The sequence below is a fragment of the Oryctolagus cuniculus genome, chromosome 2 (genome assembly GCF_964237555.1).
Source record: "Oryctolagus cuniculus chromosome 2, mOryCun1.1, whole genome shotgun sequence".
NCBI lineage: Eukaryota > Metazoa > Chordata > Mammalia > Lagomorpha > Leporidae > Oryctolagus > Oryctolagus cuniculus.
Window position 1 is genome coordinate 115,316,847 of NC_091433.1, and position 23,876 is coordinate 115,340,722.

At 45.9% G+C, this 23,876-nt stretch overlaps 1 protein-coding gene across 2 annotated transcripts in view; it reads left to right on the forward strand.

Moving 5' to 3' along the window:
- Positions 1-10,778, forward strand: part of LOC103347778 (immunoglobulin kappa light chain-like) — a 104,672-nt gene extending 93,894 nt beyond the window's left edge. The window contains exons 3-4 of one of the 2 annotated variants that reach the window (XM_070068812.1): positions 6,407-6,460; positions 10,285-10,778. In XM_070068812.1, coding sequence (XP_069924913.1) covers positions 6,407-6,460; positions 10,285-10,601 — 371 coding nt within the window. In that variant the 3' untranslated portion in view covers positions 10,602-10,778. The remainder of the gene's footprint in view (positions 1-6,406; positions 6,461-10,284) is intronic. The other variant, XM_070068813.1, reaches the window with a different exon arrangement.
- Positions 10,779-23,876: the final 13,098 nt, after the last annotated feature.

Sequence of the window (23,876 nt, forward strand, 5' to 3'; positions counted from 1 at the left end):
CCTTCTACTGGGTGGAAGTTTACATGCGGTATCGAATGCCTGTTAGCCTTACCCCTTTCTGCTGCCATCACTGTTCACAGGGCTGGGGCAGGAGGGCTGAGCTCCCCGTGCCAGCAGAGGGACCAGTGCTGTCCCACCCGCCAGACCCCCTCACCCCCTGGCCCAGCCCTGATGGCTCCCACGTGCTTAAAACCAGCTCTGGCTGCTTCAAGAGCGCCTCCTGTTTTTGCAGTAGACAAATAAACATTTCTGGATTCCAGTCTCTCCTTCAATTCAAACACAGGATTTAAATCCTTCTTTTTTTTCCTCAACATCTTTTTCTACTAATAGAACCATTGGTGATTCTCCCAGCAAAAAATACATGAATTCTCACTGTGATATTTCTCCTTCTGTGAAGGGGATTTTGAGAGAGCAAAAGAGCGAGGCCTTCATTATATTAGACTTTTTTTCTTTTTTTAAGTCGCAGTCATCCCTTGTTGCAATGTGGTGAGCAAGTCATCCCTTGTTCAATGTGGGTGTTTTTCGTTGTTCTGTGGGCCGGTCTGCTTCCTACCCTCCCTCTTGGGTTAGAACTCTAGGCTCTTGCCAGGGTTAGCAGGGCCCTGGGGCTATGAGGAACCAAGCCTAAATCCATAGATCTCACCACCGCACCCAGAGCTAGCTCCACACAGTAGTAGGCCCAGTGGGTTTCTCTGCTCTAAGACCAAAGGGGTTGAGGCAGGCAGACAGGGAGGAGCGAGCAGGGCAGAGATTGAGGGGCTCCTCACTGCAAAACCACAGCCCATGGTATGTAAATCTCGGTGGCTGAGTCCCTGCTGGTCGCAAGCCCTGACACAGTCCCTGCTGTTGGCTCTTCCACTGGAGCACCTGCGGCCTTTTGTGTGCTCACGGAAACAAGCCGAGAATCCACGTGGTCCAGAGAGCAAGCAGAACGCTGGGTGGTGTCTGTGGTGCGTGCGTTTGCTCACTGCTGAGGACTCTGCTCCTGCCAGCAGGTCTTCCTCCGGAGACAGCAGAAACAGACGCAGCCCTGATGTGGCAAAGCAGAGCCTCTTCCTCCAGGAACTCCTCCGTCCTGCTCTTTCTCAGCAGCTACTGGGCCTGCCACGCCTCCGGGGAGCCTGGAGCACATCCATGCAGGACACAGTGGCCAGAAGAAGAACGATCAACCAGTGCCAAGCTAAGCCCCCCTGGATGTGGATCATGGAGTGGCCCCCTCCGTGGCCTGTCCACTTGTATCAACTGAAGAGGGTTAGGAGCCTAAGGAGGAGCCACATGGAGCAGAATCACCTGCCTTGGAGTGCACCGTGCCTGAGGAACCGGAAAGAAGACAAGGGGAACGCTGAGCCGCAGACTGGAAGGTGGACAGCAGACGCAGGAGTCCAGAGCCAGGTGGGGAAGCCGCCGGCCCTCAGGGCTTGCAGAGGGCACAGTGGTGCTCCCGTGTCTCTGATGCACTGGGTGACTCACTGCATGCCGCTGCCGTGAGGGGGCCCTCCCTAGAGAGGCCGGCTCATCCTGGGTGCTGTGAAGAGTTACAGCTGAGGGACCTGCTAAGATGACCTACCCACAGCGGTCAGGATGGTCTGCAGCTTTCTCTTTCAGACTCTCCCTCCTTCTGCTTCTCTCTCCCTCCTCCTCCCTCTCTCCCTCAAATTCCTATTTCTGACTATTTTAGTCATTTTCCATATTTTTACCTTTTCAACATTTCAGTGCACAGTCTTGAGAATACATCTGGGGTCACTTACTCACTCATTCCCAACTCTGGGCCAGGCTAAGGAGCTGACTCCCCTCTACCCCTGTGTCCTGTGCCATGCCTGCTGCTCCAACTAGGGGACACCTCTGCAAAGCTCAGCTATGTACACGAGCTCTGAGTTCAGGTTCTAGATACTGCACTTGTCATCATACACCAGTTCTGGACCTGTCTGCACTCCATTTCCTCTCCTACAAGATAGGAGATAAAGCTAGGTTCTAGTTCATTGTCGCTCCCCCTCTTCGTGGAGGAACGACACAGGACCCTGCGCTGTTCTTTCGTCTGCTCGGCCCTCCCCGGGTTTGCTGCTGGTTCTTCCCGGGTTGGCTACTATCCCTTCCACCTCCGTGGAAGGGCAGTTCCCCTGGCCGCATTCCCCACTTCCGCAGGGGAGCGGCACACCGCCGGCCGGTTCTCTCGGGGGCTGCACGGGTTCCCTTAGATGTTCCCCATAGATGTTCCCGGTGCATGCCGTTTCTCTCCTCCTTTATAGTCCTCCTCCGCCAATCCCAACTCGGCTGCCCACACGCCGAGTACGCTGCTCTCCAATCAGGAGCAAGTCCCACAGTTAATTGGCTGAACTGGAGGCAGCTGTGCGGAAGCTGCCCACCTCTCTCCCCGCGCCACATTGTGGGAGAGCAGATGCATAGAATAAGTCCCAATTCCAGTAACAGTCTAGTCCGGTTTGCTCCCCACAGATCCCCCTTTCTTTTTATTTTTGGCGTTGATACGCGCCTGTCTTCGGTGTCCCGCGGCACACACTCTGCTCTACTTGCTAGAGTTGCCACAGGCTCTTACAAGTCCTATCAATCAGGAAAACCGAATCCGGGTCCTCTCTTCGCCATTGTGAGGAGGTTTTTAGGCGCTGATGCGTGCCTGTGTTCGGTGCCCTGCAGCGCATGCTCTGCTCTGCTAGAACTGCCTGCAGGTGTTTACAAAACCTATCAGGCAAACCGAATCCAAGCCTTCTCATTGCCGTATTGTGGGGGAGACTTATTAGTGTTGGTTTGTGCCTATCTTCGGTGACCTGCAGCTCATACTCTGGTCGAGCTGCTTGCTGGCGCTTACCGCCTTAATTAGGCAGACCGAATCCAAGCCTCCTAATGGTTGTATTGTGGGGAAGCCTTACTGATGTTAATTCGTGCCTGTCTTCGGTGACCTGTGGCGCATAAGCTGCTAGCTGCCCGCAGGTGCTCATCGTGCTCATCGCCTCACTTAATCAGGCAGACCGAATCCAAGCTTTCTCATTGCCATGTTGAGGGGAGGCCTTATTTTTCTCTATTTCTCTATCTCCGGGCATTCCTGATTCTCCCATTTTACTTCTATCTCCCAGCATTCTTATTTCTCTCATTTTATTTCTAAACTTCTATTTCTCTTATCCCTGCGGCTTTCCGGCACCTCGCCCCGCCGGCGGGTTCCCGGCTCTGCGCCGCTTCAGCCCGCGCGCCTCTCTCATCTGCGCAGCTTCCCGGCTTTGCGTGGCTCGGCTTCGCGCGCTCCGCAGTCTCCACGCTTAACCCTTTCGCGTCTGAACCACAGCCTCGCGCCAGCCCCGTTCCCTATCTATTCACGCCCCGTGCTCTCTGCACATGGCGGCTTCCGCGAGTAACACAGCGTAGCTTACGTGTCCGCCACTAGCATTCAATCTAAGTTCCCCGGGCTAGCCTGGCGAATTCAACCCAGCTCACGTCTCCGCCCCACGGTTTGGCTTCCCGTCCTTTGCTCCCCGGGCTAATCAGACGGGTCCCAATCAGGCTCACGTTTCAGCTTCCGGTTTCAACTTTTCGCCCCCTATTCCCGGGCTAACTTGAGAATCCCAAAGTGGCTTTCGTTTCAGCCTTGGCCTGCCCCCCGCGGCTTCAATTTCCCTAACATTTTTCTCTACCCGGTATGTTTCCCCAAGCTTTCCTCCAACGATATTCCTCCCTCATTTCTCCTGGCCTCTCCCCACAGTCCGCGTCGGAGTCTGTTTGTTCTAGCTTTCACTTTCGCTTTCGACCTTAGAGATTTCTCCCAGCTTCCCCCCGTAGTCCGTATCTGAGTCTATGCCTAGGCTTTCAACAGCTTCCTCCGGCACCTCTTTTCATCCGGCTTTTCCCTAGGCTGTTTGCTAGTCTCTCTCTCTGGTATTTTCCTGCTTCTTCCCGTTTCTTCCCTCCTAAGTTTCATATCCGTCCTAAGTTTCCTATCCGAGTCACGTTTCCTATCCGTCCTAGGTTTTCTATCCGAGTCACGGCACCATTATGTCGCTCCCCCTCTTCGTGGAGGAACGACACAGGACCCTGCGCTGTTCTTTCGTCTGCTCGGCCCTCCCCGGGTTTGCTGCTGGTTCTTCCCGGGTTGGCTACTATCCCTTCCACCTCCGTGGAAGGGCAGTTCCCCCTGGCCGCATTCCCCACTTCCGCAGGGGAGCGGCACACCGCCGGCCGGTTCTCTCGGGGGCTGCACGGGTTCCCTTAGATGTTCCCCATAGATGTTCCCGGTGCATGCCGTTTCTCTCCTCCTTTATAGTCCTCCTCCGCCAATCCCAACTCGGCTGCCCACACGCCGAGTACGCTGCTCTCCAATCAGGAGCAAGTCCCACAGTTAATTGGCTGAACTGGAGGCAGCTGTGCGGAAGCTGCCCACCTCTCTCCCCGCGCCACATTGTGGGAGAGCAGATGCATAGAATAAGTCCCAATTCCAGTAACAGTCTAGTCCGGTTTGCTCCCCACAGTTCATGAAGTTTCGGGGGGGAGATTAAGTGTGGTGATTCACATACAATATCTGCACTTTGTAAGTGCCAGTAAATGCCAGCCCTTGTGATGGATGCTGCTCCCGGCTCTTCAGAGAAAAAACGACTTCCCAGTCCCCTTGGGATGGAAGCTGACTGTGTTGGCAATCAGCTCTGTTGCTCACTTCATTCCAGGTGTCAACCTCTTCCTGCTCTCTTCCTCCACCTCCATTCTTCTCTCCCCACCTTCTGGTGGGAACTCCTGCCCACTCTCTATTCAAGGCAACTGGCAAAGCTCCCAGTGACAGAATCACATAAATCTACCCCAATCATGGGAATTACGTACACAATTTCTGCTGTAAAACTTTCTATTGCAATGGACAGTATTGGTCTTTGATCTGTTATAATTTGTCATCTCTGACCTCTGATTTTCAATTGTTCTTTTATTTCTCATTTGAAAAGTGAGGATGTTGGACCAGGTCTCCCAAATATAAGGCAAACAAAGCATTAGACAGCTTACGGCCTCATCTGGTCAAGACTCACTGATAGCAGACAAGAGCAATTGGGGGTTCTAGGCCCAGTGACCTGTCTCTGTACCCTGCAAAATCAGGTCACCTGCTTGGGTATAATCTGGCAAAACGTGTTTCTAGTTGAATCTTGAATGACAGCTGTTTACAGGCTAATTCAGGTAGGTAACACTCAGAGGGAGTGTTTTGTAAAAAACTGGAGGCCACTGAAGGTATACAGTGTCCAGGATGATGGGGGCAATATACAGAGTGGATGAGGGTGAGAAGTTAGAGGGGAAGCGAGACTGCAATAAATGAAGCAGAACTCAAAACAAAGCGAGGTCTCCAGGGTCCTGGGTGGAGTGTCCACGGAAACCTCGTGGGACTCAGGATTCCATGGCAGCTCCCAAGACAGCAGGCGCCTGGTTCGGCTCAATGAGACCTGGACTGCAGACCAGTCAACCATGGCTGCTCTTCTGTCTGTTGATCTTCATTTTTGTTTTGCACTGTAGCTAAATTCCAAACTACACGTCAATGATAGGGGGTCTTGATATAAGATGCATTTAGCCTTTCTGAAACAACACCATGGCAATAAAGATTCAAATGGGCAGACTTTCCTTACTATTATTAACAGGGAGACACTGATGAGTTCCCAATTCCACTGGGGAAAAAAAAAAAGTGTATCATTTGCAAATCCTCCCAACCTCACCCTAGGAGAAAGTTCAATTAAGAGGTTTTTTATTATCATTATTATTTGTGTCTTTTTCTTTATAATTTACATTCAGCCTACTTTCCAAAAAATAAATAAAAGCACTCTAGAGGTGGTAGTGGTGGCAGAAAGGACATATAATATAATATAATAATATATAGACATACATATATAAACGTACTATATAGACATAAATATACTGTCTTCCAGGATCTTAGAGCTCACCTAAGGAAACAAGCATTCTGCATCAGAGAAGCCTCAGGGCTTCTGTTCAGAGAGGGAGTTAGGCCTCAGAGCTGAGGCAGGGCTCGGGTCCCCTTGGGTGAGAAGGGTTTTGTACAGTGAGGAGTTGTCACTGTGTTTGACTTTTGGAGCTGGCACCAAGGTGGAAATCAAACGTGAGTAAAATCCGAACGTTCCCTCTCTGGTTGTCTGCGTCGTGTGACCTCTGTGTCTGTGAAGCGATCCCTAAGCTGACTCTGAAACCAATCGGGAGCACCCACCAGGCAATGCAGGGATGAAGTGTGTGGCAAGCTTGAGCAAGGACTGCATATTGTCTACGAAGAGCAAGACTCAGTCATTGAGAAAGAGAGGGAGAGAGAGAGAGGGAGGGAGAAATTTGAGAGCTTCAGAAATTCACTGGGGTGCATCCTGATGTGTTCTGGGCGGAGCCTTGCCTGATGGTCAGAAAGGGAAACTCAGTTTTTGTACGGGAGGGAGGTTAGGAGGAACCACTGTGTATAATACTTTCGGCGGAGGGACCAAGGTGGTCGTCGAAGGTAAGTGGCCGTCTCACTGATTCCTCACCGTTTCTGCCTGATTTGTTTGCTTTTTCCATTTTTTCGCTATTTGTGTGTCTTTGTTGGCTGGAGGTCAGGGTTCTAACGAATTTCTTTCCAAGATGAGGCACAGAGGAGGGAAAACTGTCTGAGATTTCCAAGTCAGAATAACTTCCCCGGGGAGAGGGCTTGCCGCCTTGTCAGGGAGGGTTTTGTGGAGGGAGAAGGTAAAGGGAGCCACCATGATCCACTCTCGGCCCAGGGACCAAACTGGAAATCAAACCTAAGTCCCTTTCTGTCCAACTGTGAGGTCTTGGTCCCCTGGATCACCTGGGCAAGTTTGTGATGTTTCAGTTAAATGAGCCATTCCTGGCGACCCCAAAAGTAAATAGAAGAAAATAATCAAAAGCGGAGAAGACAGAAACTTTGGGGTTTGTGAGAATAGGAGAGAAACAGCAGAAGTTTCTCTGCAGTTGCCGTGTGGTGGGACTGGCCGCAAAGGGAGGTTTTTGTGAGGGGTGGGATGGCAGAGTGACTTACTTTTGGCTCAGGGACCATGGTGGAGATTCAACATAAGTGCACTTTCCCAGTCCTTTTCTTTACTGAGTTGTTAAATCTGGAATTTGCGCATTTGGGAGATGAGTTAAGGTCAATCCGGAGGGGAATGGAATTTTTCCAAAAACACGGATGGGTAGGGAGCAGAATATCTGTTCATCTCAAGTAGAGAGCAAAGAGCTAGCGAGTGGCCAAATTCTGTCTGTCTGTCAGTCTAATGAGCTTGGGAGCAGTCAGAGGTTTTTGTTGAGGGAAAGCAATAAAGCTAATTCCATGAACCACCTTTGGCGAGGAGACCAAGCTGGAGATCAAACGTAAGTACCTTTTTCCTATTACTGTCTGAAATTTTGCTCTAATTGGCCAGATTCACTTTTAAGTAGAAATTTTATAAAAGTGGGTAAATGAGTAGGTTTGAGATATGTTGTTGGTTGCAAAAGTTAAATGAATTTAGCGGCAAAAAGATTAATTGCTGTATATTGAATGACTCAAAGGGGAAGAAATTAGCGTAGATAAGTAAGGGAGCCCTCGGCACTCTAAAGAGCTTCACTGATACTGTTGGTTACGGTGTTTTGCTCATTGTGTGTGAAAAATAGAGAAATGTATTTTAGTCAATTTCCTCTTTTGTCTGATATATTATTCTATAGCAACTATAAAATTCAATAACATGCACTAAAAAAACAGTAAGAAGTTAGAAAAGGAAATTATTTTACATGTAAAAGATATGACTTTCTGGAGAGCTTGGCAGCGATATAGTTTTTAGAGTCCACAATGAGTGATAAACTATGATTCTACAGGAGTAAGGCCTTCACAGCCTACTTCTTTTTAAAAAGTCCAATTTCCACATTAGACTGAACTTGAAATGACCTTCGATCAAAATTGGTTTAAATGAAGGAATGCATTGTTTAATGATCATGGATTTGAAGGAAAATAAGAAATATTTTAAGTATTTAAAGAAGAACTATATGTTCTTTTATTTCCTTCAGTTATTTGTCATATTTTTATAATGCCAAAGAGGCCATGGCACAACTGGCGTGGTCTGTAGATCTCGTGGTGGTCTTTTTCATGGCTGAATGCCTTCCGTGGCCGTGCCACTTAGCTCCGTGGGGCCGTGTGCCTGGCCGCTAAAGGCCACGGCAGCCCCGCCACGAGCCTGTCTAACTCTGCCGTGGCCGGTTGTCCTGACACACAGTGATACAAATAATGCCACTAAGGGAAAGAGACTGTGGAGGACACGGAGCCAGCATGGGCGAAACAGGGCCGAGGGGACTTCTTAGAAATTTCAGAAACAAAATCCATGTTCGCTATTTTATCCTCTTACTGAAAACTTCCATTAGGGGACTATAAAGAATGATGTACAATTATTTCAATATCCTCTTATCATGTTTATTTAAATTATGAAAGCTCAGTTCAAAAGAAAGAAGCATATTTATAAATTCTTTTATGGTAAAAACCACACCAGCAAAAAATCAAGTTTAATGGCAACAGTCTGGCCACTCAGATCTCGGTCAATTCACTAAATTTATATTAAATACCAGTAAGGTGTATTAACTAATAAAAGTAAGGCAAGTACGTGGCATGTTGCTAATTTCAAAGATTTAGCTGCCTGGGCAGGATGACATTGCAGTTGTATAAAATATCTGCTCATGTATAACTGCAGTTAACAAAAACCAATATAACTGTATTTTTCAATACCTTAAGTCTGTGACAGAAAAACGTAAATCTAGATATTTTAATCCCATGGCCTCTAAAATAGTTTAATAATTTGTTGTTGCTGTTGTGCACCCCAGCTAATGTCAAACATGATGTTTACGAAGGATTTTTTTGGTCTGCAATAGCTTGCTAGGGCTATTTTAGGAACCTTTCAAAGCTCTTTTGAAACTAATTTAAACCTATGTAAAATGATTTAAACTGTTTTAAACTATTTTAAAATTAATTTAGAGCCTTTTAAAAACTTTTAGAGACTTTTAAACTTTATTAAAAGCTAATGAGGCATCTTGAAATAATTTTTATATTAAAAATTAATTAAATCAAATTAAGATTAATATAATAATTTTATAATAGTTAAAAATAAAATATATTATTTCTACATTTTATATTTATTTATATATACATAAAATTAATTAAATTTAATTTACATTAGAATTAATTAAATTAAAATTTATTATTAAAGATTAGATTGCTAATTGTTTAAGATGTGAACGCCAGATGGAAAATGTAAAGCTCTCCAGGACTGCCCAGGCGGAAGGTCTTCACAGACCGCTCTTCCCTGCTCAGGGGCTCGATCACAGTATTGTGCTGCCAAGTCCACTGTATACAGTTATGGGGGGGGGGCTAATCATGAAGATTCAAAGAGGAACATAAAACAGGAAAGTTCACTGTCTTACACTGAACTACTTGGTTATCATGGGGGTTAGCTTTGTATAAGCCTGTCCGAGCGTCTGCTGACTTGTCGCAGGAAGGATTCTTGATTTTTTTATTTTAATGGTGCTCTCCCACCCTAGGCCCTGACTCCCCACAGAGCGGGGTTTCCCAGGGGCCATCTGGCAGCTGCCCGTGGTCAGGAGTGAAGCTCACCAGTTCCTGTGAGGCAGGTGACCCAGCTTACAGCTGACCCCTCCCGAGTCCTCCTGCAAACAGGCTGGCCTGGGAACAGGCGGCCAGGCGCAGGTCTCACTGTGAGGCCTTCAAGATGGTAGGAGAGTCACTGGCATGACCCCAGGCGCTGAAGGGGTGGGTGCAGACACAGGCTGAAGGCCCACTCTGCAGGGTGGGTTTGGCCTGGCCTCGCCAAGGAAGGCCCAGAGAGTCCTGATATCACTGCACGGTCCTGGGGGAGACCAGGGAAATGAAAGCCGAGAGAGGCTTCCCTTAGACGCTCGCTGCCTGCTCTGCCACCGTCCCCGTCTTCTCCTAGGACACAGGGCCGGGACCTGTTCCTACTTCTAAACTCCAAAGGGGTCAGATGAAATGGGCTGTGTTCTTTCCCCGATCACTGAGTCATTGCAGGGGCAGAGTAGAGCAACAACAAAGAGGCCTCCCAGTGGGTCAGAGAGTTCACACACAACAACATAGACTTTCTGAAGGGGCAGGTGGAACCCGGAGGGAAACAAAGTCATCCAGATTCTACGTCTGCTCGCTGCCCCATTGCAACAGCTTTGGGCTGCTTCTGTCTGTCCATCCCTAATGCACTCTGTGATCATCCACATGGCACCCAGGGGAGATGTCCACTGGTACCTAAGCCTCGCCCTCTGTGCTTCTTCCCTCCTCAGTTGCTACATTGGCACCTACTGTCCTCATCTTCCCACCATCTCCTGCTGAGCTGGCAACTGGAACAGCCACCATCGTGTGCGTGGCAAACAAATACTTTCCCGATGGCACCGTCACCTGGCAGGTGGATGGCAAGCCCCTAACAACTGGCATCGAGACCAGTAAAACACCGCAGAATTCTGATGATTGTACCTACAACCTCAGCAGTACTCTGACACTGAAAAGCGACGAGTACAACAGCCACGACGAGTACACCTGCCAGGTGGCCCAGGGCTCAGGCTCACCGGTCGTCCAGAGCTTCAGTAGGAAGAACTGTTAGAGCGAGACGCCTGCCAGGGCACCGCCAGCGACCCTGAGGCCCAGCCTCGCCGCTCCCTCCCCTCAGTGGACCCATTCCCACCGCAGTCCTCCAGCCCCTCCCTTCCCGGTCCTCCCCCCTCCTTGGCTTTAACCTTGCGAATGTTGGTGAGATGGATGAATAAAGTGAATCTTTGCACTTGTGACTTCTCGGTGCTTCCTCATTTAATGGTTATTACTCATGGTTTCCCAGTTGCCCTAAAGTCACCACCATTTCATCCTCCATCCCACCCTGCCCTGCTGTCCTCCGGGAGACACCACTCCCTGAAACCCACAGGCCCCTGTCTTCACACCGCCGGCCCCGACCACACGTGAGGGGCTTGCTTCGTGTCTTACTCCCCTCATCGAGCCCCAGAGTCCTCCTTTAGTGTTCTTACAGTCACATACAGTTATACAGTTCGAGTCAATCCAACCTGCCCTGCCAATTTCCCAAAACACAAATTTTCAGATTAAACAGCTATGAAGAAAGTCATTCATTGTAGCATGATATACAACACCAGAACAATGAAAACAACCTAACTGAATAAGCAGAGGGAATGTTTAGACACACTTTGGGGCTTGGGCTTCATGGAGTATTATACCTTCATTACATTTTTAAACTTGTGTTAAGGAGCTCCTATATTACAAGGATTATATTGAGCACTTTCCACGACCTAATTAATTCTCATTACACTGTGAGGTTAAAAGCATTAGTTAAACTGTTGGGCAGGCTCCCTATAGCCAACAGTTGTTCATATTCCATAACCCAACCATCATTTAGGTGACTCAGGGTCCTTGCCCACCAAAAAGTTCGGCAAGAATGTTCACAGCAACTTTCTTTATAAAAGCCAAATATTGGAAATAACTTAAATGTCCACCAACAGTAGAATGGGCTATTAAACTGTCTTATGTTTACATACTAGAATAGTGTTTAATAAAGAGAATTAATAAACTACAGGGGCCGGCGCTGTGGCGTAGCAGGTGAAGCTGCCACCTGCAATGCTGGCATCCCATATGAGCACTGGTTCAAGTCCCAGCTGCTCCACTTCTGATCCAGTTCTCTGCTATGGCCTGGGAAGCAGTGGAGGAAGGCACAAATCCTTGGGTCCCTATACCCGCGTGGAAGACCCGGGGGAAGCTCCTGGCTTCATATCAGTTGCAGCCAACTGAGGAGTCAACTAGCAGATGGAAGACCTCTCTCTCTCTGCCTATCCTTCTCTCTCTGTGTAACTCTGACTTTCAAATGGATAAATGAATATATTTTTTTTTTAAATTAAACTACAGGGGCCCGCACCGTGGTGTAGTAGGTTAATCCTCCACCTGCAGCACCGACATCCCATATGGGTGCCGGTTCTAGTCCCGGCTGCTCCTCTTCCAATCCAGCTCTCTGCTGTGGCCTGGGAAAGAAGTAGAAGATGGACCAGCTCCTTGGGCCCCTGCACTTTCATGGGAGACCGGGAAGAAGCACTTGGCACCTGGCTTCAGATCGGTGCAGCTCCGGCCGTTGTGGCCATTTGGGGAGTGAACCAACCAAAGGAAGACCTCTCTCTCTGTCTCTCCCTCTCACTGTAACTCTACCTCTCAAATAAATAAATAAGATCTTAAAAAAAAATGAAGAACATTAAACTATAACTAACCTAATAACATAGGTTATAAACATCATAAACATGATGTTAAGCACAAGAAACCAAACAGAAAAGACATACTGTGTATGTTTTCATCCATAGGAAGTTCAAAACTAGGTAAAAATTGAACTAGAGGGCCAGTGCCACGGCTCACTAGGCTAATCCTCTGCCTGCAGCACCGGCACCCCGGGTTCTAGTCCCAGTCGGGACGCCGAATTGGGTCCCAGTTGCTCCTCTTCCAGTCCAGCTCTCTGCTGTGGCCCAGGAGTACAGTGGAGGATGGCCCAGGTGCTTGGGCTCTGCACCCGCATGGGAGACCGGGAGAAGCACCTGGCTCCTGGCTTCGGATCAGCGTGGTGCGCCGGCCGCAGAGGCCATTGGGGGGTGAACCAACAACAAAGGAAGACCTTTCTCTCTGTTTCTCTCTCTCACTATCCACTCTGCCTGTCAAAAAAGAAAAAAAAAAAAAACTGAATTAGAAATTGAGATGAAGTTTACTCTTGGCTGGGGGCGTGGGTGATACAGTGCCTGGTGGGGGACAGCAAGTGGCTGCTGGGGTCTTGGTGATGTTCTAGTCCTCACTGTGGGGTGTGCTACTCTGTGAAAATGTATTGAGTACACAATTAAGCTCTGTGCTTGCATTATGCTCTAAAGTAAGTTCTCATAAACATGTGCCTTACACCCGGTCTACAGATAAGAGAGACTAAGAGGAATGAGTAACAGATCAAGGCCACACAGCTGGTAGGCATGGGCCTGGGATCAAACCCTGTCTGCCCAATTCTGCTCTCTTGAGCCCTACACTATTCTTTCCAGCACTGGAATGCCGTGCAGAACAGGGAGTAGGACATGCTACCTCCCTAGGGTCTCCTCCTTTACCCACCTAACCAGGAGCACCCATACAAGGAAACAGGATGGAAAAGACCATCAGCAATGGAACAAGGGAGAGATTAACCTTGTTCAGTATTGTGATCCCATGTAGGAAAGATTGTGGGGAGGAGGGCTGCACACAGAGCACCATCCCCTTCTATGTGCCCACCGCTCTGTGCCCCCTTATCTGCTCACCCACCCAGCATGCATTCACTCAGCACCCTTGTCGCCTGCCCTCTGAAAGAGGTGCAGAAGTAACTAAACCAGCTTCCCTCCTTCAGTGACTTGGAATCCAGTTTTCCTCCTCTATTTCCCCTCCTTTTCAGTGCAGGAGCCTGGAGAAATGTGATTTGTGTTATTATCAATTTCCCACATCATTTTGTGTCAGGGAAAATATACTCAACAGTCGTAATGGCCAAGTTACTTGACTTTTGTGCCTTCATTTTCCCATCTGAGAGTGGGGGAGGTCTAACTGGTAAAACTGCTGTGAAAACTAAGAGAAGTAATTCATGCGAAGGTTGAGCACCAGCCTTGTATATACTAAGGGATCCAGAAATGTTAGTCACCGTTAGAAATAAGAAGGAGTAGCTCAATTTGACTAGTTCCTGGTTCACTCCTTGAACATGTCCTTCAGTTATCATCTTTCAGTCCCAAATGATTGAACTTGGAATTAACTCACATGTGTTCTAGACCTGTGCCGAGAATGGCCGCCACTAGCACTCTAGAGCTCTGGGGATGAGGCTGTCCCTACTGTGGTGTGCTACAGGTCTAACAACACATCAGGTTTTGAAGACTTAGTACTATGATTATATATATATATATATACACATATATATAAAATATCCCAATAAATTTAATATACTTTCTACTTTCATTGCATGTTGAGATAGTAATCTACTTTGGATATATTTGGTTAAACCAAACTATTCTCAAGACAAATTTCATAGGTTTATGGTTTTTTTACAATTTAATCAAATTATAAACATAGTCCAAACAATTAATCCATTTAAAGTGGAGAATGGCCCAAGTGTTTGGGCCCCTGCTACCCATGTGGGAGACCAGATGTTGCTCTTGGCTTCTGGCTTTTGCTTGGCTCAGCCCTGGCCATTGCAGCCATCTGAGAAGTAAACAGTGGATAGAAGACATCTCCCCCCAACCCTGCCCATAATGCTTTCAAATAAACAAATAAACCTTAAAAACAAAAATAAAAACAGACTTTCCTTCCCCCAATGGTTTTCTTTGGCATCTTTGTTGAAAATCAACCAGCCATGAGGCTGGCACTGTGGTGAAGAAGGTTAAGCCTCCACCTGCAGTGCCAACATCCTATTTGGGCACCAGTTCAAGTCCTGGATGCTCCACTTTTCTTTTTTAATAAAGATTTTATTCATTTATTTATTTGAGAGGTAGAGTAACAGATAGTGAGAGACAGAGAGAAAGGTCTTCCTTCTGTTGGTTCACCCCCTAAATGGCCGCAATGGCCTGAGCTGCACTGATCCGAATTCAGGTACTTCTTCCTGGTCTCCCAAGTGGGTGCAGAGACCCAAGGACTTAGGCCATCTTCCACTGCTTTCACAGGCCATAGCAGAGAGCTGGGTTGGAAGAGGAGCAGCCTGGACTAGAACCAGCACCCATATGGGATGTCGGTGCTGCAGGTGGAGGATTAACCTACTGTGCCACAGCACTGGCCCCAGCTGCTCTACTTCTGATCCAGATCCTTGCTGATGTGCCTGCAAAAGAAGCAGAAGATGGCCCAAATGCTTGGGCCCCTGCACTCATGTGGGAGGCCCAGATGAAGCTCCTGGCTCCTGGCTTCAGCCTGGCCCAGCCCCTGCCCTTGTGGACACTTGGAGAGTGAACAAACAGATGGAAGATATTTCTTTTCCTTTTCTTCTTCTTCTTCTTCTTCTTCTTCTTCTTCTTCTTCTCTCTCTCTCTCTCTCTCTTTGCCTTTTAAATAAATAAATAAATAAATGTTTAAGAAAATCAGTTGGCCATATAAGTTGGGTTGATAACTAAGCTCTCTATTTCATCTTACTGATATATTTGTCCATTCTTATCCCAGTAGAATTTGTCTTGATTACTGGAGGTTTAGGAGATCTGTTTTGGGCATGTTAAGTCTGAGATGCCTGTCAGATGACCCAAGGAGAATGTCAGATGCACAAGTCAGTGCTGGGGACATAAATGTTCAAATGGGGACAGCTATGTTCAAAGCCATGGGACTAGGAGAGAGTGTCTAGCAAATGAGTATGGACAGAGAAGTCCAACGACTGAGCCTGGAGACACTCCAATATTAGGAAGTCAGCAAGATGAGAAGAAAAAGAAGTTTGGAAGGGATTGGCCTTGGAGGAGAATGGTGCTGTCCTAGGATACAAGAGAAGAAAAATTACAAAGGAGTGACCCACTGTGTCAACTGGTGATGACTGGTCAACTAAGATTGAGAATGGAAATGGGCCATTGGATTTAACAACGTGAGAGTCACCAGTTAACTGGATGGCAGTAGTTTTTATAAAGCAGCAGGGACAAAAGTCTGATCAGAAATGTTCAAAAGAGAGTGGATAATGGAGAATGGGACTGGGAATGGGAGAAGGAGGAAGAGGTGGGGAGGGAGGATGGGTATAATGGGAAGAATCACTATATTCCTGAAGTTGTACTTATGAAATACTCATTAAATAAATGGTTTCTTTGGGGGGAAAAAAGAGAGTGGAAGTTGAAAACTTGGAGACCACATGGACAATTCTTTGAAAGAGAGAGAGAGAATTAGAACACAGGAGAGAAATGAGATTATAAGGAGAAGAAGTAGAGCCTACAGAGAATATTTTAAATTGAGATAAATGACAGCATTCTGAACGCTGGTGAAATGACCTAGTAGAGAGGGAGTATCTGGTGCTGCAGGAAGTAGAGGAGAGGGAGTGTATGAGTCACAGGTGGAAGTGGAGCTGGGGGCACAGACAGTGCATCCACAGTCACAGAAGAAAGGAGCATTCAGGGTCAGATGCACAGAAATCCACAGATGTCCTCAGAGTGGCTCATGACTTCTCCAGCAAATCCAGTGTATTGCTTGGAGCACTAAGCCTTTGACTATAATGTAAATTAGGACTATATCATCTTTAAAAAGGTAAAATACAAAGTTTAAAAAAGACATTTCATACCCACCACAATAAATAGTAACTAATTTTTAGAAATGTGCATTGTGAGATTTTGTAGGTTTAGAAATTCAGGAAGACCTTGTAGACTGAAGTGAGCAAGTGAAGGATGTGGGCAGTTGAAGCTGAGAGAGGAGAGGATGGGACACAAAGCTATTCCTGATATATAATAGCAACAGATAGACCTTGGTCAACTCCTCTAAAATTAATCAGAAAGTGGGACTGGATAGGGAATAAGGACTTTCCTCCCTAAGAATCTTTCTCAAGAAATATACAATCTTTTATTTTCCCATGGGTTCAAGAGAAAATGAAAAAAAGTCCTGAACCTGGGGGTGGTTTTGTGGCATATCAGGTTCAGCTACTGTTTGGGATGCCTGCATCTCATATTGGAGCATTAGCTCAAGTCCCAGCTGCTCTGCTTCCAATCCAGCTCCCTACTAATGCAGCTAGGAAGGCACTGAAGAATGTCCCAAGTTCTGGGGGCCCTACCAGTCAGGTGGGAGACCTAGATAGAGATGTTGGCTCCTGGCTGCAGCCTCAGCCAGCCCTGGCTGTTATAGCCATTTGGGGAGTGAATCAGAGAAAAGAAAAATCCCCAACCTATATAATAAAATGTTGATGATGAAAGTGGAAAACAAAAATCAGCATAAAGGAGACCCTGTATATTGATTTGTGACTCAGCACATACCAACTTGTGATGTCTTTACTCTGATAATATATTGACGTGCCTGGTTTGAATCCCAGCTACTCCACTTCCAATTTGGCTTCTTGCTAATGTGCATCTTGGGAGGCAGCAGGTAATGGCTCAAGTACTTTGGTCCCTGCCACCCTTGTAGGAGATCTGGATTAAGTTCTGGACTCTTGGCTTCAACTTGGCCCAGACTTGGCTATTATAGGCAGTTGAAGAGTGAACAAGTGGATGGAAGATCTCTCTCTCTCTCCCTCTCCCTCTCTTTCCATTTCTCCCTCTCTCCCTCCCTCCCCCAACTCTGTCTTTCTCTCCCTCTTCGTCTCTCCCTCTCTCCCTTTCAAATAGCTGGTAATAAATAAATAAAATTTAAAGAAATAATAAAACAGTGTTAGTTCCTTAGTAATTACTATTCAAGTGTGTCAATTTCAGAGCCACTGCATCGGTGAATCATAGAGTTAAAAAGGGATTTTAGAAATCAAATATTCATTTAACGGGAAGTGACTTAAAGATCAGAAACTACATGATGTGGTCCAGTCACTTAGTGACAGATCTGAGGCAGATGCCAGTGTTCTTTCTACCTATTGTGCTTCTACTAGTTATAATAAGGAGCTAATTATGGACATCTCATGGGAGGAATCCATAAACCTCTGTAAAAATGGAGAATCAATCAAGCCCACGGCAATTAAGAGAAGTGTTGGTCTCATTTGATAAAGGAACTCATTATTAACCAAAGGTTCCAACATCTTCAACCATCACATCACAGTACTCAGACCACAAACATGCCTCCAACATCCCCACCCCAGAGTGGTTACTACTGAGTTTCGTGGTGACTGGCCCAAGAAGATTAAAAAAAAGTGTGGCTACTTTAGGAGGGAGAGTCCCAAGGACCAAGATAGCAATTGTCATAGCAACGGTCACACTACTTTGGACAAGGAGAAGACCTTTTGGGGAACCGAAAACAGAACCCTGGGCACATCTGTTGCTTTCGCTCCCATCCTCCTCCAGCAGGCTGGGTGGAGCACTCCAAGCCCTTTTAGAAGTTTCCATTGGCCCCATGCACCTGAAGTCCTGCTGCACCTGGCCACGGTTGTATTCAGTACTGGGCTGGAAGTAACAGCAACCTTAACTGTACTTGGTATCACTCCACTAAACCCAATGCCCCATCTCCAGCCCTAGGATTCTCCCACTGGAAAACATCCTAGAATAACCAGTGTCCTTGAAGAAGTGTGGTATGTAACAGGATCAACAGGACCATACACATTGCACATGAGAAAGAAGCTGTGAGCAAGCAGGTGCTTCAAGAAGCCCAGAAAGGTCCTGGAAATATTTGAGAACAGCAGGAAAGAGTCCATATACAACAGTTAGGTCATCTCAGGGATAAGAGTCTGGGAAGGGTTGAAATCAATGATATCAACATTTCAGAATATATTTTAGTAAACTTCCTAGAGCCCATGACAGAAGCATTCTCTTCTACCATATCTCCTTTCCATCCATTAATATGATCACCCACATATCCATCCACCCTTGAGCTTACCCAAATTATAGGATTATCTGTCTATGCTCCTCTACCAAACATACCTAAATACCAAAAAAAAAAAAAAAAAAAAAAAACTTGTTTGTATGTTGGATGTACAGTCGCCCAACTCCATTCATTCAGTGGCGTTTGTTAGCATCTCCACATGCCATGCCTGGCTGTGTGTTTTGTCCTGCAGATAATAGAGTTGACAAAAACAGCTCTAGAGTGGGCATAAATAGCCAGAAATTGTGACATGGAGCAAGGGGGTAGAGGATGGGATGTCTGTTGAGGGCTAGAAACCCACAGGAAGACACCTAAACATGCTGGAGGTTAGAGAAGATGCATGTCCTCACCATTCTGCTCACACATTAGCCAAACTAGGCAACACCTGACACCAAAGGTGACCTCACAGTCCTCTGGCCAGGTACCTGTGGGCTAGCAAGCTCCCACATGAGAATCCATCACTAAGAAACTCACCTCCTTTTGCTCTTGAGTTCTGGGTCTATAACAGAGCAGTAACAATAATACCTCTATCTCAGCATCACTGTGAGCAGTGAAGGAAATATATGTAGAATCCATTTAGTACAGAGCATGGCACAGAGTACATGCTCAATCCAGGATCTTCTCAAGTTCTTAATTATTAACAGGTCCTTGAGTTCCATGCCTGGGCTCTGTGGCTATTCCCCCTATGGTAATTCCATAAGCAATCCTTCTTTAAAGTTTTTAAAAATTGTTTCTTCCAATATGCAATAACACATTACAGTCTTTCTATTCATAATTGTTTATTTCACATGTAAAGATGAGAAAAATCTCTCCATCTGAAATATATAGAAACTGAGGCACAACATGAAGGCACTATTCATTGACACAGCACTTCACCCACTAACCCAAGGATCTAGCCCAGTTCAGCTCACTTCCTGCCTCATCCCATCCTGCTCTTCTGACACAATGGAACCCACAAAACATTACAGGATTAAGGTGAAAGATGCATTTTTCAAAAAAAAAAAATATTTTAAACTGAAAAGAAAGAGAAATGTGCTCTCCAGTCATCAGCATATAATTTCAAGTGATCCAACTCCCAACTTTCTTCCCAGCCAAAAGGACAGTGAGTTAAGGGTGTGTTTCGTATCCCTGAGGAGAAGGAGGCTCTGGAAGCTCAGACATCCCAAAATCTTTCGGAGCTTCATGGGCCACCAACTAGTTCATGGGCAAGTAAGGGATTATACAGTCACTGAAGGCCTCAAATGACTAGAATATCTGGGGGGAGGGGCAGGGGTGGGAAGAGGAACTTCACTGTGCAAACAAACAGGGAAAAGAAAGCTAAAATTACAGATGAAGGAGAGTAAGAAAACAGATAAAAAGCTTGAGGAATCAGAACACACTCAACCCAGTCGCTTACAACTCCTGATCCACCGTGTCCTCCCGGATTCCTTCATCTTACAGACATTTATGAGAACCTGGTCCATGTTCTAGAGTCTGGGAGGTGGAAGAAAGACTCAAGAAGAGGGGAGACATGGCAAACCCTGTCTCCATAGGCCTGCAGCACCATCCAGAAACACCCACCCTGAGCCCTTTAAGATTCTCTGTCACCAAAAAGAAAGCTCAAATCTGTTCCCCAGATCCAACTAAAATGAGAAGGACCTCCAGCCTACCCCTATTCAATTTTCACTACTTTACAGACTCAAGGGTCCACATATCAGTTCCCCATTTATATTTTTATTTGTCACCCACCAAACATAATAATCTACTCATGATGAAATTCTGGATTGAGGACCACTGATCCAAGCAAGTAATAAGCCCCAGGCTTCTATGTTCCCCTAAGTTTTTAAAATTCTCTCTCTTCTTATATTGTTAAAGAAATATAAAATATTCTGGGGTGTGAATGTATACAGCATTTTGTTTACAAAATTAATTTGATAATTTAATTCCATCATGTGTACAATAAAAGTAAATCTCAGAAATGGTTAAAGAAGACAAAATAATAAAGATAAGTTGGAGAAAGACATGGAGGCTGGCACTGTTTCCTTTGGAAACTAAGCGGCAAAGCATTTGAAGACCAGAAAAGCAGCTGAAAGACCTACAGAAAGGCACTGTCTACTTCAACACTTCCACTTATGATTCATCTACCACTTACTAAGAACTTGAACTAGAATTTTTGCACTTTGATCTTTACACATTTTTATTTTTAGCTCAGTGTTTATCTAAAATGCTTGGCCATACAGGCATCTGTTGGATACATAAATGAGTGAGTGAATAAATACACTGCTAATGGTTAATGTAAGTTTGTAGGATGGTTATAGGGGCTGTTTTTCTGTATGTAGTTATGTTTGTTTTCTGGATGCACCAACTCATAGGTTGTGACCCAATTTACAGATGAGAAATCAGTACCAGAAAGATGGAGAGACTTGCCTAAGTGGAAAATCTATCTCCCAGGTACCTGCCCTCTGATTTCAAGCCTTTTTGCTCCACACAACTATCCATCTGGAACAACATCACTGGAGCGGATGATGCAGGCCTCCTACAGCCCTGCTGCACCTGTAACGCACTCGCCAACTGTGAGCTTCAAGGGTTGCTCCTCTGGTTCTTCCTGCCATCTTTGCTCAGCAAACTTGCTCTATGTTGCCTTGAACTCCAAAGCACATTTCATAAACAGATGAGGCTGCACCTTTTGGAGCCAGCCAGCTAGAAATGAATTTCCACTTCTCATGATCCCAGATAATCTAATCCAAGTCCACCAACACCACCCCCTCCCCAGCATCATGGCCACTCTCACCACTTTATGCACATACAATGGACACTTAGAGTCAAGAGTATGAATTCACTTTGGGATAGGCAGGAGGTTATTGAGTCAGCCTTGACAGAGAAAACATTTGGGGAATGTGTGTTGCCAGACCAATTTGTCAAACAACCTCATTTAATAAAAAGAATAAATATTTTGAAAAAAACTTGTTTATGAAATTTTACTCAAAAAAATATTAAATCTACTAAAATCCCAGATTTGTAGTAAAAATATTGGTAACATTTTACTCTTGAGTCACAACTGCTTAATACATAGAAAGCAAAACAAAAATAGGACCATGAGGAAACAAGGTGAGAAGGGTCTGACAAGGACCCCAAGAGTGTAGGGCATAGTGATGAATTAGCTCATGGGTAACACAACATCTCAAGGAGACTGTGTGTGGGGACAAAAAACCACACACAATCCTTGCCAAAAACACTTTTACAAACAAGGAAAAATTATAATGCTCCAAACTGAGCACTCTTGCTCTGAGAAGAGCCAACTAACAGTAACAAAGGGACTGGGACTAGATCCGAATTAGTCAGGGTTGGTACTGTGGCATAGTGGGTAAAGCCATCGCCTGCAGTATGAACATACCATTTGGGCACCAGTTTGAGTCTTGACTGCTCCACTTCTGATCTGGCTCTCTGTTATGACCCGGGAAAGCAGTGGAAGATGGCCCAAGTCCTTGGGCCCCTGCACCCACGTGGGCCATTTGGGGAGTGAACCAGCAGATGAAAGACCTCTCTCTCCCTCTGCCTCTGCCTCTCTGTAACTTTGCCTTCCAGATAATTAAATAAATCTTTAAAAAAAATCAGTCAAAAAATTGCATAAAAGAATTGAAGGCTAATTCATAGACTGTGAGGTCTAAACAAAAGTGGTCAGAAAGGGGCCAGTGCCATGGCTCACTTGGTTAATCCTCCGCCTGCGGTGCCAGCATCCCATATGGGCGCTGTTTCTAGTCCTGGTTGTTTCTATTCCAGTCTAGCTCTCCGTTGTGGCCCAGTAGGGCAGTAGAGGATGGCCCATGTGCTTGGGCCCCTGCACCCACATGGGAGACCAGGAAGAAGCTCCTGGCTCCTGGCTTCGGATCAGCACGGCACCGGCCATAGCAGCCATTTGGGGAGTGAACCAATGGAAGGAAGACCTTTCTCTCTGTCTCTCTCTCTCACTGTCTATAACTCTACCTGTCAAATAAATTTAAAAAATAAAAAAATTAAAAAAAAGATTTGTATAAAAAAAAGTGGTCAGAAAAACCAGACTACTCTATTCATTTTAACAAATAAGAAGACAGGCTTAGAGCGGTTGACTGACAATGCTACTAGTAGGTGAACTGGAACAAAGACTGGAAATCAGGTCTTGAGGTTTTCTGTCTGGTTCTACTTCCTCTACGTTGCCAAGCAAACTTAGACTAAGAGGCCTTGAGAAATTGGTACACACAGTGAGAAAGGGTCTCGGGCTTCCTTGTGGTTGCAAGGAAGACTAGGGGACAACATGAGCCACCCTTTTGTAATTCAGAGGCAATGCTTTGATCATTAGATTCACTGGCACAAACACCCAAGCATTTCTCAGCCTGGCTGGATTGGATCAGGTAGTACTGGACTGGTGCTTATGCAAGGTTGAACTGATGTGACTTGAATCAGATTGAGAGCTGGAAGATCACCGAAGGTCACAGTTGTGTTGCATCTCATCAGATTTTTTTCCCCTTAACAAGGACCCAAACATTCAAGCTGTGGAAAGGCCAGCCCTAAGAATATATTACTACATACACAGGAAGTCACTGCATGGAGCTAATGTGTTCCTGAAAATTCAAAACATTTTTAAGGGAAGTTCATAGGAAATTTTTTTCATTGATGCATAATAATTGCACATATTTATGGGGGTGCAGCATGACATTACCATGTCATTTATCAGATCACAGTAACTGACATCTGTATCATCTCAGACAATTATCATTTCTTTGTGTTAGGAGCATTCAAAATTCTGCTAGCTATTTTGAAATAAACAATTTACTATCAAACATAGTTATACCACTGTGCCATCAAACATTAGAAATTATTCCTCCTATCCAATTGTATCCTGTAGAAAGTTTTATTGTAGGGCCAGTATTGTGGCATGGCTGGTAAGGCCACCACCTGCATTACCGACATCTTATATTGGCACCAGTTCACATCCCAGCTTCTCCACTTCCAATCTAGCTCCCTGATAATGGCCTGGGAAAAGCAGTGGAAGATGGCCCAAGTGGGCACCATGACCCACATGGGAGATGTTGATGAAACTCCTGGCTGTTGGCTTTAGTCTGGATCACCCCTGGCTCTTGTAGCCATCTGGGGAGTGAATTAGTGAATGGAAGTTCTCTTTCTCTCTCTCTCTGTTTCTCTCTACATAACTCTTGACTTTCAAATAAATAAATAATTTTTTTAAAAAAGAAACTTTTATTTTAAGTGAAGTGTCCATCTGTGAAAGTAAAATTAGGGGCTGGCACTGTGATGTAGTGTATAAACCCGCCACCTGCAGTGCCGGCATCCCACATGGACACCAGTTTGAGTCCATATTGCTCCACTTCCAATCCAGCTCTCTGCTGTGTCCTAGGAAAGCAGTAGAGGATGGCCCAAGTCCTTGGGCCCCTGCACCCAT